Source organism: Schistocerca nitens, chromosome 3 (genome assembly GCF_023898315.1).
Source record: "Schistocerca nitens isolate TAMUIC-IGC-003100 chromosome 3, iqSchNite1.1, whole genome shotgun sequence".
NCBI lineage: Eukaryota > Metazoa > Arthropoda > Insecta > Orthoptera > Acrididae > Schistocerca > Schistocerca nitens.
This window is the reverse complement of record NC_064616.1, coordinates 219,850,598-219,868,084: the sequence shown is the minus strand read 5'-3', so window position 1 is coordinate 219,868,084 and position 17,487 is coordinate 219,850,598. Positions and strand designations below refer to the sequence as shown.

Here is a 17,487-nt window from a genome sequence, read left to right as displayed (position 1 = left end):
AGCATCCAGCTTTGTTGCACAGCTGCCACTTGAATGGCTGTTCAGTCGTCTTACACAGGCAATGAGGCCAAAATCTGTGTGAGAGAGAGCCTCGAATTAACATACGTGAGGAGCATTAAGGTCCAAACCCAGGGTTGGAATAGGGCATCCCCCTGGCTGTTAAAGAGACCCAGATTACTTTTAGAGTTGACTGCTTACAGGAAGAATTGTACCCCAGACTGTATTTTTAAAATTAAATTTAATGAGATTTTACATCAGCATCCAGATTTTATTAGCATTTACATGAATGTGTGTAAGCAGGGAGATCTTTTCGGCTGCTCTGTCATGTTCCCCAGCATTGTCCTGAGAGCAGTTTTCAGTTTATTACACAGAATTGTTTGCAATCCTGAGGGCACTGGAGCTGTTGAGATGGCATCATGACAAGAAATTCCTCATATACTCAGATTTACAAAGTGCCCTTCTTGCTATTCGTCAGATGTACCCAACAGATCGGATGATGTAAGAAGTACAGGACACACTCCTTCTCTTGCAAAGCAGGATGACAAAATACTTTTCTACTGGATTCCAGGGCACATAGGGATTCAGGGAAACAAACTTGCTGATACAGCTGCCAACGGGGCTTTCTCCCTTCCACCTCCTGCTGACTGTTCAGTCCCCCTGCTGGCTATCACGTCATTTTTGTGCCTAAGAAGACCATGTGTTGGTGGAAGGCTCAGCGGCTAGAAGTGAGAAATAATGAATTATGTTCCATAAAACCTTCAGTACGACTGTGGCTTACTTCCATCCAATCACGATGAATTTAAGAATTACCCCTAACGCAGCTTAGAGTGGAACATTGCCCATTTACACATGGCTTTCATTTATGTCGTGAGGGGCCCCCAGAGTGTCACAGGTGTGGGACACAGCTGTGAATACAATATGTTTTAACTGAACGTCAGTATTGATTTGGGTTTCCCACAGGCTGTTCTCTATTTTAGCTGATGATGAGACGAGTGTGGTTTGTGTTTTAAGCTTTTGTGTGATGTCCAGAATTCTTCACAAAATATTGGATGATAGATTGTAATATGTCATAGAGTGGCTTGGTCACCCATTATTTCTAAGTAGTTATCCCACCTGTCATCTATCCCCTTTTGAACTGTGCCTGTACTGGTATTTATTCTTGATTTTATGATGGTTTTTCTGATGCTGGTGCCAAGGCTCCCACTGGTGTATCCCGCATGGTGGATCCACCCTCACAGCATGGTGAATGATGGGTTGTTAATGCGATTGTGTCACTCAAGGCGGAGGGCCAACGTGGAGGCTGACCATCTGGCCTCACCTATTCACCCTGTGAGTGGAAAGGTAGCTGTTCCTTCAGCAAGATCCCAGCTGACACACATGGGCATAGGGTATCTAGTTGTTGGGAGCTCCAGTGTTTAGTGCATTAGGGAGCCCCTGAGGAAGATAGTGTTCATAGCTGGAAAGAAGGCCAATGTGCACTTGGTGCATCTGCCGGGGATCTTCATCTGAGGTGTAAAGGTGGCCTTGCCTGTGACTATCGCGTGTGCAGGGTGCAGCCCTCTGCAAGTTGCTTGCGGCTCACATCAGTACCAATGACACCTGTCGCATGCAGTCTGAGCCCATCCTTAGTTCACAAAGGCTGCTGGCAGAGGTGGTGAAGGCTGCTGGCCTCATGTGCTAGGTACAAGCAGAGTTGTTTTTTGAGGTATTCAAATTGACTCATCAGTTGATATGCGGAAAGGGAAGTTAGACCGCATCCAGAGTAAAGATACTTACTGCCAAAATTTTATCAGTAACATGTCGAAGTACTTGTAACAAAGTTCCCAAATTTACAGCCCTCTAGAAAAGCTCTCATGCTCGCATTATTATTGGGACCGAGAGCTGGCTGAAACCTGAAATAGAAAGCTCTAAGAGATTTAGCAAGTCATGGAACATATATTGGAAAGACAGATTAGACGCCATAGGAGGGGGAGTATTCATTACAGTTGACAGAAGTATTGTCTCTAGCAAAGTCGAAGTTGAGTGTGACAGTGATGTTAATTGGTTGCGTATAACAAGTCTAGAGGAAATCGTGTTAATTTTCAGATGTTTTTACTGCCCGCCTGATTCCACTGTGACAGTTCTAGAGTCATTGAAAGAAAGTCTACAGTCAGTATCGCGTAAATACCCAGATCATGCAATAGTAGTTGGAGGTGACTTTACCTCCAGATGTCTGAGATGTCTGTGAATTCATTGCGGGGGCTACAGTCAGTCAGTCTTCTAAAGCACTTTTAAACACATTTTCTGTAAACTGTCATGAGCAGCTAGTTAGGCCACCCACACACAATGGAAATATCTTAGGTGTTGTAGCTATAAACAGCATAGACCTTATTGGCAGCATCAGTATATAGTCAGGAATTAGTGATCATGGTGTCATCATAGCAACTGTAGAAACCCTTGTTAATGGCTCAGTCATCCGAGAACCACATCTACTCCCTCTACAAGATACTGTTACTGTGCAGTCCTTACTGCATGCACATCATCTCCAGATTGGGAACCTTTGCAGTCCAACACCTAGAAGAGCATTCCAGACATCACCTCCATAAATTGTCAAACCTGGTGACATCCTTCTCTCGCCTTGGGGCACCACTATCCATCAGCACCCATCCTAATCACAGTGAACCTCTTCCTCAACCCCCCATAACATACAGACCCTGTGTAGCTGACCTCTTCAATTTACCACATCCTCAAAAACTTACTCCCAACACCCCACAAAACCCAGAACTCAAAACATTGGTGCTAACCTTTCCACCATAAACCTCAGTCCCACAGAAGTTTGCCTTATCCAAAGACCTCGCCTTCAGCCCCACACCTAATTTCGACCATGCTGGACCCTTCAAAGACCTGCTCTTCTTCTCCATATTCCTGTAGTGGAAACACTTCAGTGCTACAAGTCCCTTCAACCAAAGCTAACCTAGTCTCAACACTGAACCTTGCCACCCCCAGTTCACATCATCATCCAACAGTGTCCTTTCCCCCTCCTACCTAATCACCCCCTGGTCACCTCTCAGGTCCTTTCCTAACAACACTAGCCTTTCAGCAGAAGAAAGGACAGCCATACACACAGTGAAAACAGTTCATGACCTAATCACCCACGAGTCACAGCCTCTGCTTATAACTTTTGCCATGCTGATCCCATCCCAGAAGTCAAATTTAACCTTCAATCTGTACTAAAATCCATAGGCCCTTCCTGGATGACCCATTGTAAATGCTTATTGTGTTCCCACTGAAAGAATTTCCACTCATGTTGACTAACACCTCCAACCAACTGCGTGAAACCTAGCCTCCCACCTTACCAACTATATCCTGACTCACAACCCAGTATGCTGAAGGTCTCACAATGACCTTCACACAGAGGCACTAGCCTTCCCTCCCCCGCCCTCCACATGTAGTCCACAAACAGATTGCCTGTACCATATCCTCACACATCCCCAATCCCCACACCACCCCCAAAGAATCAGTTGAAATGCAGGACCTCCCCCTTGTCACCTAGTATCAGCTTGGACTGGAACAACTGAGCCATATCATTTGTCAGGGCTTTGATTCTCTCATTCTGCCCTGAAATGAGACACATTCTACCTAACCTTCCAACCACACCCAAAGTGGTGTTACGTCACCCACGTCACCTACACATCATCCTAGTCCATCCCTACGTCATTCCTACTCCCCATCCCTTGCTACAGGGATCATACCATTTCGGTAAACCAAGATAAAAGACTTGGCCCATCCCCCCACCCCCCCCCCCCAACCCTCTGTCCCCCCAGTGCCTCCTACTCCAGTCCTTTCACAGGCTTATCCTACACCATCAGAGGCCAGACCACTTGTGAAAACAACCTTGTCATATACAAACTCTGCAGCAAATACATGCACAGCTTTTTATGTTAGTATGACTACCAACCAGCTGTCCACTGGGATGAGTGACCATCGCCAAACTGTCGCCAAGAACAAAGTTGACCACCCATTGGCTCAACATGCAGCTGAGCATAACGTGCTCAATTTCGATACTATGTCAGAAACTGGGCCATCTGAATTTGTGCCTCTGCCACCAGTGTTTCTGAATTATACAAATGGGAATTATCTTTACAACACACCCTCTGCTCTTGTTATCACCCTGACTTCAGTGTGCAGCAACTTGTTGTCCCCCAAGCTTCCCCTTGCTTTGCCCTGTAACCCCCTTGCACTTCATGTCCCCATGTCATCTTCAGCGTGCAGTGCTCCCCACTGGCTCCAACAACCGTGCACCCCACCTGCTTGCATCCCCTCCCTTCCGTATTCCTGGCTGGTGAACCAGCTGCATCCCTGCAAGCCACTAGCCACCCATCACCAGTCCCACTCCCTGCCTCCTGCCTCTTTCCCCCTTACCACCCTACCCAACGCTACCCCCACCATAACCTAGTCCACACAGTTTGGTACTGTTTGTCCAGCTGGCACCATGTAGGGGTGTATGCATGTTCTCACAAGTAATATGAAAAATTTTAACTGAACTGGACTATCTAAAATTAGAATGTTCTTATACTTTCGCAAACGACGTACGTTTCTGACTAAGTTTATTCTTGTTATGAAACCAACAACTTCTATTTTATTTTTTTCTTCCTAGTACTTTGGTGAGCTTCCGTGCAGTTTTCCAGATCTTTCTAATCACTTTCATTTCTTTATAAGCTCAGTGAACTAAATATTTTTCACCAACTTAAAAGAGAACACAGGTCACTTTGGAATGCTGTGGATGGTCTATAACTGATACCAGGTGGTCATAGACCCTCCACCACTTGCATAATACATGCCAGTGAAGATCTGTTCAGTGGTTAGTCATAAAGTTGTAATTATGTCCCCTATAAAATCATGGTACGTAATTATTTTTTTAAACAATAGAAAATCCTGGATGGAATAATGACATTATTATGAAAAGGATAGATTGCTACTCATCATATAGCAGAAATGTTTTGTCGCAGATAGACACAACAGAAAGACTGTTAAACAAGAAAGCTTTCAGCCAAAAAGGCCTTCGCACATGCGTGTGTGTGTGTGTGTGTGTGTGTGTGTGTGTGTGTGTGTGTGTGTGTGTGTGTGTGTGTGTGTGTGTTTTGTTTTGTTTAATTCTGATGAAGGCCTTTTTGGCCAAAAAGTTATTTACTTGATAGTCTATGTGTGACTCAATATCTCCGCTGTATGGTGAATAGCAAGCCATCCTTTTCATAATAATTAATAGTAGACATGCCCTCACTATTCCAAATTTTAGAAGAGAGGGGATTAGATGCCAAAACAAGAGATCATAAAACAAACACTAATTAGCACAAAATCTAAAGTAAAATTTATGGGGGAGGGCTCAGAAACCTTCGACATTCAAACAAGTGTGAGACAAGGTGATGGACTCTCTCCTATTCTGTTCAAAATAGTTATAGGCAATGTTATGGAAGAATGGGAGAAAGAACTCAAGAAATGTGAGGTTTGCATGCCAGTCTGACTGGGCGTTGCCAAAAATAACCTCTACATACCGTATCTTGCATTTGCGGATGACCTAGCGATACTGACAGAGGATGAGCAGACTGCAGTCAAACAGCTAGAAATATTCAAAGAATGTGCAGAAAAAGTATGTTTACAAATTTCATTTGAGAAAACTGCATTCTTTTGTTCAAAAACAGAAAATAAAAGCTTGAAAACAAAATATGTTAAAATTGACAGGGTTCCATAGTTTAAATACCTTGGAGAATTCATCGAACTGACAGGTATTGAAAAAATCTCGCAGCTACATTACCTCCAAGAAATTAAAGAAGGATCACGGTTAAGGCAAAACCTCTACAACAAAAAATCCACATCAAGAGGGACAAAAATTCGACACTACAGTACTGTCATAAAACCAGCAACCCTCGATGCAAGTGAAACACTAACCCTTAACAGAAAACAACTTGAAGACATCAAGAAAGAAGATAGGAAGATCATCAGGAAAATTCTAGGACAAAGACCTAACGAAGATGGTTATAGGCTACAATCAGTTAAAACAACAGAAAAGTTTTCAAACATCGAAACTGATATTAGGAAAAGGCAAATGAAATTCTTTGCTCATCTCAGCTAACTACCAGAAGAGTGATTGATGAAGAGAATAATAGATTATGTAACCTCACTTAAGAATTCCACACCTTGGCTAGACGAAATTCGAAAGGGCCTAAATAATGCAACATAAGACCAACTGACATTCTATAAAGAGACACCTTCCGAAAGAAAGTAGACAAATGGAAAGTTATATCAGAGCAACCAAAAGAAAAACAGTACATACCAAAGTGGTCAGATGAGTGTAAACAAGCCTTTTTGGAAAGAATGAAAGCGTACTGGAAGAACAAGAAGACTTCGGAGAAAAATTGATTGAATTATTTGCTTAACGTCTTCCATTTCTGGGGAGAATTCACCAGTAATAATAATAATAATAATAATAAATTTTTGTTTGTTTTGCAGTTATCGTCATGCATATAAATGAATATCCAGTGATGTGATTTTTATCAGCCCACTGCTATGCAAGCTTTCATATGGGTTTCCTAATCACTTTGCAGTACGGTTGTGTGACTATGCTAAATTGGTACCAGAGGATACCACCAAGGACCTATGTTCCATACGGCACTCAGTGCAAATGTAAATTAATACTACAGTATTGCAAACATCAGGAAACATGTTATTAGTGATCAGGCAGTCCTTAACACTTGTAAAATCAATTTTCTTATGCTTAGGCTGCAATCACAGTGTCACTGATGATGGGCATTAAACATCATTCCCAGGGAGTACCCAGTAACATCAGCCGACAGCTTAGTCATAGTGCGTCTGATCTCCTTTGTCAATTTTTGCCAGGGAAGAGGTGATTACAATCTATTCTGTCAAGGAGGTTACAATCTATTTTAATATAGTGAGTCCTATACTCTCTTTTTCCAGTTATTGGAATAACAAGATGAGTTTTATAAATATGAGACAAAGAAAGATTTCCTATTATATATCAGAGATGATTTATGAAAACATTGAAATCCAAGATTACAAACATTCAGCACAACTTCAAATAAACCCAGCAAAACAAACACGTCACTTAACCTTCAATGTCTGTCATGCAGTATATGTGTGAAACACAAATATAGATTTTTTTAATAAGATACTCTGAACATCTAGAGCACTGAAAAGTGAAAAGAAGTACATCACATTTGTGCAAATTCAAGCATTGAAATTGACATACACCACCCTTCTCACTTCAACACATATTTTTTGTGGTTATGATGTAGGCTTAAAATTTGCCTTCTCAGATTTCACCTATGTTGCAGATGACTTGCTGCATTTTAATTATAAACATGAGACTGAGATGGTGTGGCAGCCATAGAGCATGTGTAGTGTAATATAATATAAGGTACTGTTCAATTAATTTTGAAAATTATTATTAAATTTTTAAGTTGTTTGAAACTTTCGCTTTCCAGTAAAGTTGCGATTTCAGACCATAGATTTTGAGACATATCCCTGTTGTTATATTTCTCATGCTCAGGACACTACAAAATCTTTCTTCATGTGCCAAACTTGAGAGTTTCTCACAATCAACGTTTTGCCTGTGTGAACATTACATGATTTGACTGAAGAAAAACTGATTTATATTCTGCCAATTGTTGTATAAAGCCTGTATGTTAGAGCATCGAAATGGGTTTCACTGAGACAATACACATTCTGGCATACTGATTTTGAAAATATTGGCCGTCTTCAGTTAAACCTGTTCATTGCCAAATGTCCTGATGTTGGTGCTATTGTGACTACAGCCTTATTGACATTTCAAATATGTTACTACTCCGGTTATGATATACTAAAGTAGCAGAGATGGATGTGCCTGTAATTCTATCACATGAATCATTCATGGTGCATAGTCACAACTATTATTATTGTTATTATTATTATTATTACAAGAGATTTAACAGGAATATGATACGTACTCATGATACTCTGTGATAATTCAAAGTATTCTTGCTCTTTATTAGATCTGTTGCCTTTCAGCACCATTTCAGTTCCATTGCAGATACTAAAATTCTGTAAACAAATGGACTGTACCTTCGTAGTACAGTTCACTACTGACTTCACCACAGAAGGCACAAAAGACGAAACCGAAACAAGTATATTTGTCTTAGAGTTCAGTCCCAGTATACTTATCAGGTACAAAGCTGCTGCAAGTGGTTACAGAAAAGGGACAACTGGCAGTCCACATGGGGTGCAGCAGCTCAAGTTCTACAGTGTCACAAACCCACAGGGCATATTTTATAAAACAGAAATCATGAACAGGTGACGTATTTTATTCAGGTCATTGCAGAACTTTGGATAGTAGAGTTTAACATAAATTTGAGAACTGATGATGGCTTGTTCAGGATATAATTCAAGGAATTAATCTTACTTCTAATATTTTTGTATTTTGCTTTGGATTTATGTTGTTGCTGTTGTTATGTTCAGCTGAAACAGACAGCATACAAACCCACCATAAGAAACATAATAAATACGTCCTTTGGATCCAGTACTTTTTGATCGTACCTAAAGCATACACGAGTTGTGCCATTATTATAGTTAGTTATATGTTCCATAGATAATTTGAAATGATGTGGAACTAATCAGTTTACAGGATATTTATACATGATTCATGTTAGCATTAATGAGCACATGCTGGCAACCAGTTTTTATGTAGAAATTCATCAATGGAATAGGAGGAGTTGTCCAGGAGAAATGGTTTTAAATTACATTTAAAATTTGCTTCATTACCTGTCACACACGTTGTTATTGACCAAATAATAAAAACATTTTTTTTTTTCTGTCTAGTGTTGCAGGCATGGACATCACTGTTCTTTTGAAATTGCGATGGATTATTTATGATGAATTTCATTAGTGAATATATTTATTGCCACAGTGCGGTTACAATGCGTAGCTCCCTGAAGAGTTACCTACCCGACGTCCATGGGTGAACACCGCAATTCCAGTTTCATGAAACCATGTAATAATTGAAACTTCCTGGCAGCGCACACTCCGCTGCAGAGTGAAAATCTCATTCTGGAAGCATGTAATAATTCTTTGGAAAACATCATTTACCATCTCTTCTGTTACTTTCTCTCCAATGGGATTTATTATAAAACTAGTATTGTCAGCAAAGAGTACCAATTTTGCTTGAATGTTAAGTGGAAGGTCAGTCACATATATCATAAATGGGAGTGGACCCAAAATTGAACCCTGTAGGACTCCATTTGTGATCTCTTCTCCCCCCCCTCCCTCCCCTCCCTCTTCCCCCCCCCCCCCTCCCAAAAAAAAATTAATAATAATAATTCTACCTTTCCAACTTCGTCTGAATTAGTCAACATAATCTTTTGCATTCCTTTTGTTAAGTATGATTCAAACCATCTGTGACTAAAGCCATCAGTTCCATAAGACTTCAGTTTTTCTAAGAGTGTAACATGATCTACACAATCAAATGCCTTGGAAAGATCACAAAAAATGCCACTTGGCGATATTTTCTTATTTAAGGCTTGTACTATTTGATGAGTGGATGTATAAAGAGCATTTTCAGTTGAGTAACATTTCTGAAATCAAGCTGTGATATTCCAAGCAAATTGTTTCCACTTAATTGTGAGACTGCTCTTGAGTACATCAGTTTCTCAAATATTTTGGAAAAATATATCAATAAGGAAATTGGACTATAATTGTTTAAGTCTGTCTTGTCACCTTTCTTATGAAGGGATTTAACAGTTGCATATTTCAACCTGTCTGGAAAAATTGCCTGTGCCAGTGATGCATTGCATATATCACTAAGGACATTACTTATTAAGTTGGAACAACTTTTCAGAATTCTGTCTGAAATTCCATCAATCCACATGAACTTTTTTTTTTTTTTTAAAAAAAAGAAGATTATAATTCTATTAATCTCATTGAAGAATGCTGGTGCTACTTCTAGTTGCTTAAAGTTTCGTGAAATTACATTTTTGATATATTCTCGTCCTTCTTCAACTGAACCATTTAATCCTATGCTACATTTAGAAAGTGATTGTTAAAAGGACTTCAAACATGTGAATTATCAGTCACAACATTATCGTTTAGTTTAATTGTTATGGAATCTTGCACACTGATGGTCTACCCTGTCTTCCGTTTGATAATGTCCCGTATACCATGAAACCCCCCTTTTACACTTTTCAGTGGACTGACCCAAAAAAGTGTAAAATGCAGGAAAATGTAAAATACAGGAAAGAGTAGGAAATGCGACAAGCAAAATGAATAAATTACTCTTACTGTCATTCTCATTATAGTGTTCAGAGTTTGAAATTAAAACAAATCAAATTTTGCCTATTTAAAAAAAAAATCTGAAATAATTAATTGTGTTTGTTTCTTTCTTGCAGCAATTAAGTATAATTGTCTCCCCACAGTATACAAAGCATGAAACACATTATCAAATGCTAATGCATTACCAATATAGTGCCTCAAAATGTAAATAGCTTCCATAGCTTCTCTACTGCTTGGCACAACTGGTCCTTCATCACAATCATCATCATCCTCTTCATCAATCACCTCTCTCTTCCCTTCTTCAAAATGTTTGGTAATTATGCTGTCTACTTTTGACACCTCTGAAGTATGACTGAAGCCTCAGCACTAGCATACTCTTCAAATGCAGATGATGTGCTTATCACAGAAAAATCTTTAGGCTCAGACAAATCTTCTTCCAGTGGTTCCTGTGTGTTTTCTGGGAACTTAGATCCTTGTTTCATGAAACAATTCAAAAGAATTATAGGAGTCACATCTGTCCATGATTTGCTACATAATACATAGCATCCAAAAGTGATACGGTCATAGATTTTGAGTCCGTGCCATTATCATGCATAAATGCAGCCTTCTGGAGAAGCAATTTTCTAGGTTTCCATTTAAATGAGTGGATGATTCCCAGATCTAACATTTGAACCTCACTCGCACAGTTAAGAGGCAGGAACACTAACTTAACATATAATAATAATAACTGAGCTGCAGATTGTCAGGCTGTGCTGGAGGTCTGTTATATAGCAGAATTATTTTCATATTTTATGCCCACATTTCAGCATCCATTGCATGCATGTTGAATGTGAAGATGGAATTGGTCATCCATGCAGTGCTGTTAAAATCCTAATTAGTGGGCAGAGTCCTCACATTTTTGAAATACATTGGCTTTTTAAATTTACCAATTACCAAAGGAGGTAATTTTCAGACCCATCAGCATTAACCATAAGTAAAATACTTATCCTCTGCTTACTCAGTTTCCCACTGTGGCATTTCTCACCTGCAAAACATAATATCTTACTTGGTAATATGTTATAAAGAAGACCAGTTTTATTAACTTTAAAAATATTTTTGGATCGTACTTTTTGAAGATTTTTGCAATTCTTTTTTTCCATTGATCCACACTGCCACTATCAACATACTTCCACCACACAATTGATTGTAAACAATGTCACAAGAAGTTTTAAATTGGTCAATCCAACCATTTGATACTGCGAAGTTAGTGATCCCCATTTTTGCAGCAAACTGAAGTGCTGTTTCTCTCAATATGTTACCATCAAGTGGAATTCCTAATGCTTCCATGCTAACAGATAACTCTTCAATGAGTTTACCCAAACAATCATGTGCCGATGACCAAATATATTTATGCTTTTTTGCCATAGAACTTGACTGTCTCGCATTGGCTTCAGTGTTGGGCCAATTTCTCACAATCATGTTCAGGGTTGGAGTGGGAAGTCCTAGGTCCTTCCCTAACTAAACTCACAATCCAGCATGCAATTCTGCATGTTGTAGAATCATAATTTTTTTTTTTTCTTCCTCAGAAATACTTTTCCTATCTTTTCTTATCATTTCACTTGTAGGCACCGATTAAAGTGTGTCACTTTTACGAACACAGTACAACAGAGATTTTGTTTGGCATGGATTCTTCAAGTCCTTGAAAGGATTCCAGAAGTATGTGGCACCACATGTCTGTGCACATGTCAAGCATCAAGCAATTCCCACAAATTACGAGATGGTGGTTTACGACCATGCAGTTGATATCTGATAAGCATTCCAAAGAATACATATCAGACAAATTTACTGGCCAAGACATCAATGTGAGTTCACTGTAATGCCCCTCAAACCACTGTGGCACAATTCTGACCTTGCAACACGGGCAGTTACCCTGCTAGAAGATGTCATTACCTTAGGGGGAGACTTCAAGCATGAAGTGATGCAGCTGTTCCACTGTAATGTTCACAGAGTTCACTGCTGTTATTATGCCTTCAGTTACCACCACAGATCCCATGGAAGTCCAACTCATTGTTCCCTGTAGCATAATTCTGCTCTCACCAGCCTGCATCTGTGGTGCAGTGCATGTTTCATGCAGCCATTTGCCTGGATGAAGGTGTGTAAGGACCCAACCATCGATCTGGTGTAACAAGAAATGTGATTCATTTGACAGACAATACATTTCTATTGATTCACGGTGAAAACTCGGTGATGCTGTACTACCCACTGCTACCATACTGATGATGTTGTCGGGTCAACACAGGAACATACAGGGGTCGTGTGATGTGGAGCTCCATGTTCAACAGTGGCCTTTGAACAGTGTGTTCTGAAACACTTATGCCTGCACCAGCATTGTACTCTGTTATCAGATTTGCCACTGATCGCTGCCTATCCAGGATTACACATTTACCACTGCATTTACCTCTATGATTTGTGATGAGATGTGGTCGTCCAACACCATATGGCCAATTTGTTATTTCACTATCCTTCAATTACTTTCCATAGGTGCTCACGACAGTAATATGCTGACGGGTGACCAGCTTCCCTGTTTCAGAGATTCTCATTTCCAGGCAGAGCACCACAACAATGTGCTCTGTATCAAAACCGCTTATAGTACTATTTTCACTGCAATAACTGCCCATTTGTCTTTCTGCTGCTTACATTCTTTTCTTACTGTATCATGTGCCCGAGGCACCACTGGGAGGCATTCAGCTGTGCAGTGGATGGGTTCATAATGTTTTGTCTCATCATTGTAAATTTTACCCCCTACTGTTAGTGAAATTTAATCAAATAGTGCATTTTGATCAGAATTCTTAATTAAATATGCAGTAACCATTTTTATCTTTTAGCAACAAGAAGATTTCTTGCCTAGTTCTTGTCATGACATGTTGGCATGATTTGGAACATCTCCTGTCGAACGTCTTCTGTTTTCAGAATGAGATTTTCACTCTGCAGCGGAGTGTGCGCTGATATGAAACTTCCTGGCAGACTAAAACTGTGCGCCGGACCGAGACTCGAAATCGGGACCTTTGCCTTACGCGGGCAAGTGCTCTACCAACTGAGCTACCGAAGCACGACTCACGCCCCATCCTCACAGCTTTACTTCTGCCATTACCTCGTCTCCTACCTTCCAAACTTTACAGAAGCTCTCCTGCGAACCTTGCAGAACTAGCACTCCTGAAAGAAAGGCAAAGGTCCCGAGTTCAAGTCTCGGTCCGGCACACAGTTTTAATCTGCCAGGAAGATTCATATCAGCACACACTCTGCTGCAGAGTGAAAATCTCATTCTGGAAACATCCCCCAGGCTGTGGCTAAGCCATGTCCCCCCATATCCTTTCTTTCAGGAGTGCTAGTTCTGCAAGGTTCGCAGGAGAGCTTCTGTAAAGTTTGGGTAGGTAGGAGACGAGGTACTGGCAGAAGTAAAGCTGTGAGGACGGGGCGTGAGTCGTGCTTGGGTAGCTCAGTTGGTAGAGCACTTGCCCGCGAAAGGCAAAGGTCCCGAGTTCGAGTCTTGGTCCGGCACACAGTTTTAATCTGCCAGGAAGTTTCGTCTTCTGTTTTCATTTGCGCCAGCTTAAATGATGTGATGGTAATGACTGGTAACAACCAACATTCTGCTCATTGCATTGTGTTACAATTACTTTAATTTAATTTCATAGTCATTTATACAAATAAACACTGCCTTTGAAGATGGCTGTCTCTATAATAGGCTTCCACTAATCATTGTTACTTCCACGTAAAATACACTAGTCTGTACTAGGTGCGCGGTTTTACGTTCTATGACCTGACGTCAGGCATAAACGTTCCTCCTCAAGATGCTCTGTAGTATGACGATGATTTCCACCCTCTTTCTCACCCAGGACATCCCTGAACAGTTCCTTGTAGGCAACAAGCTGTAGATTTTATGCCTATTGTCCTCTGTTTACGAAGAGTGCCAACTTTAGTATTTTTACTAATATTGTGTCAGAATTTTTATAATGATTATCGGTAATAAGTCTCACATTAGAGCGCAAATATTATTTTAATGTGGTTTCACAAAAGGCTTTTGCTTCCGTGTTTCATTTACACCATTGGATATGATCGGAACAACGAAGGAAACGTGTGTGTGTGTGTGTGTGTGTGTGTGTGTGTGTGTGTGTGTTGATTTGTATCCTCATAGTGACACTACTAGCACCAATTTTATACCATTTACCATTGGTGTCAATAGAAACCATCTCTCGGATATAGAAACACGCCTGCAAACTTCGTTTTATGTGGCGTTGTAATTGTTTTTTCTTTCTTCCAGTTCATGGAATCGGTACTAGAAATAAGAATAATCTTCAAATTAAAAGTCACTTTCTTTGCTCCAGAAAGGTGTCCATTATTCAGGAACAATCATTTTCAATATCTTGTCATCAGCCATAAAAAGTGTCACTTGTAATAAAAGCCGTTATAGAGGAGTCTAAAGTATTCATTTGTGACCAACTCCTACTCCACTGATTAATTTCTTAGTAGAATCAACAGATGTTTGTGTGTTACTAATAATATCAAAAAATGCAATTATTAATACCACCTGACTTCAGTACAGATTCAGTGCAGTAATGCAATGGTTGTAAATAAGTGTTGCAAAACTATTTTTTTATTTGATGGTGCCTGGCTACTAAAATAATTTAACAGTGATCATAAGCACCTCAGCGTATTGAACATTTGCACGTTTTGTGACAAGTTATCTATTAGCTTTCAAGTAGAAATGTATTTATGATTTTTATTAACTTATTCCACATAAGTGAGGACTGTTTCCTTGGGCTCTATATAAAGTATATGAGCATATTTGTTTTTCATTGTAACTATTTATTGTGTATTCTTCTTTTTCTAACTTCTACATCCTGGAAGATCTCCTCACTGTCGATCTATTGGAAAGGAAATCTAATCTAATAGAAAATGAGTGGTTGCAGTCCAACCTGGAACATAGGGTATAAAAGGTAGAGATAGTTAACACATCTAATGACTATAAATTTTTAGTAAAACAGTTGTCAGACAAAACACGCGTAAACATAGGTGTGCTTCAGGGTAGTGTATTTAGCCTGTCACACACACACACACACACACACACACACACACACACACACACACCAACTTTCCAGAGAGCATACTACATAGAGAAAAAGCTGTCTTTGTCTTTGCTGATGGCGGCAACACCATAGTCTGTGATAAAGCACCAAAACTCCTAATAGAAAGGCAAATGATACCCTCAAAGATGTTTTTGCAGGTGGACAGTATATAATAAATTAACTTTGAGCAGAAAGAGAATAAACAGTATGAACTTCATCATGTAGAGGGTAAATCACTATCACATTAAGTATAGATGAAATGAACACAAAGTTCTTAGGGATGAATACTGAGTGTCAGTTGACATGGAATGAACACACAGACATACCGGCAAATGAGGAGGAAAATTTTGAGAATGTGAGAGCATTGCTGACTCTTAGAATTAAAAACTGATATTGCAAGAGGATTTGAAAAACAAATTGGCCAATAAAATTTGGAATAGCGAGACTTTTTTGTAACAGAGTAATGAACAATAACTTTGGAAAACTTTATTACACAGAAAATGATTTTGCAAGCTGAAAGTCTCTGTGGATAGTCATTTTTTTTAATTGAAAGGGCAACAGAAAGAGAGGACTAGAAATTATAATGCACATTGTTAAAGATGCTGGCTTTCATTGTTGGATGTTAGTGAAAAAGCACTGAGGACTGCAAAGAAAAGGAGAATTGTGAAAATATTTATTTGTCTAGTCCTACTGAGGACCTATTACTGTCTAAGTATTATTTTTCTTCTTCCTAATAAGCATAGTTTACACTTTCCTCTATACCTTGGTGATTTCTGGTAATGTTTATTTTCAGGAGACGAGAGAAGTTACAGACAGTGCGCAGCTTGTTCTACACTGCTTACTGTTCAACAATTGGGTTTAAATTCAAGAATGGTTCAGATTCTGGACTTGGAAGTCTTTTAGGTAACATTGCTGAAAAGGTGGGGATTTTGTCTGCACAAAGGACGTCACTCTGATGGTGATTATATTTTTGTTTTCAATTTGCTTAATAAATAAAGTCTGAAAGAAGAGACATTATTCAATGTGAGACTGCAACAAGTGATAATATACATTTGTATACATAGACATATATATTATATATTTTTATATTTGTTGTGCGGGTAGAGTACACATTCTAAAATGGAAATGTGGTATGATTTTCTCAACAAAAAAATTGTTATGGGAAATTCATATGACACCAGAGGGGTTGTGCATCTCATTTACTCACATGACCATCAGAAACCAGAGATTAAATTTTGAATGTTTTATGCATTTACTCTATGAAGACCTTTGCTGAAATATAGCAGTCCTTTTTCACTCCTTCACCGTGTTGTCTCTTTCTGTTTCAATATGATTGAGTCACACATCTGACTTGTCAAGTATGACAAACTGTGATCATATACAGGTCATTTAGGTCTTCAAGTGATATTAGTATGTATTTTATATTTCAATGTTGTGTATTTTTACGTAACATAATTGGTGTTCACAGATACTGCCATAATTATTATTATTATTATTATTATTATTATTATTATTATTATTATTTTCATGGAATGAATCGATTATAAGAACACACATTTAGAACTGTTGCCAATGATAAAATAAAAGCTTTAAATTGGTATGTCAAGATTTATATTAGTTAAGTACCTTAAGCAGAATTTTATTCACATTTGTTTTTGTGCTTTGTGACACCAACAAAAGAAACACAAATTATTAATCCTGGACTTAGCAAAAGGAGCAATATGAACTCTCTCTTTTTAGAAATTTTCTTTCATTGCATTATAAGAAATCAATTAATTAGTTGTGTTAAGACTGTCAGTATCCCAAACAGTTAAGATTGGACATAGTTCCTAATGAACAATAAGCAACTAAATGTACACTCACAATAAGATTTGTTGTTATTACAAGAGTTTATTTAAAGTAAACTGTATTAAATTGTGCATTATTATACCTCATTTTAAATTATAATATCTAAATTGGCACATTAACCATAGTCTGTGACTTACAGTGCACCATCTGAAAATTTTGTGTTTTTACTAGTACAGTTTTAAAAGCTGTCTCTTTACTTTTGTATAATATTTTGATGGGTAAAGATGTTCACTCATTA

The 17,487-nt window shown here is 38.9% G+C and overlaps 1 protein-coding gene across 1 annotated transcript in view; it reads left to right on the top strand.

Annotated features, from left to right (window-relative positions):
• LOC126248180 (myotubularin-related protein 14) overlaps window positions 1–16,705 on the top strand; it is a 133,722-nt gene extending 117,017 nt beyond the window's left edge. Inside the window, exon 10 of the mRNA XM_049948954.1 lies at window positions 16,195–16,705. Coding sequence (XP_049804911.1) covers window positions 16,195–16,357 — 163 coding nt within the window. The 3' untranslated portion in view covers window positions 16,358–16,705. The remainder of the gene's footprint in view (window positions 1–16,194) is intronic.
• The last annotated feature ends 782 nt before the right edge of the window (window positions 16,706–17,487 follow it).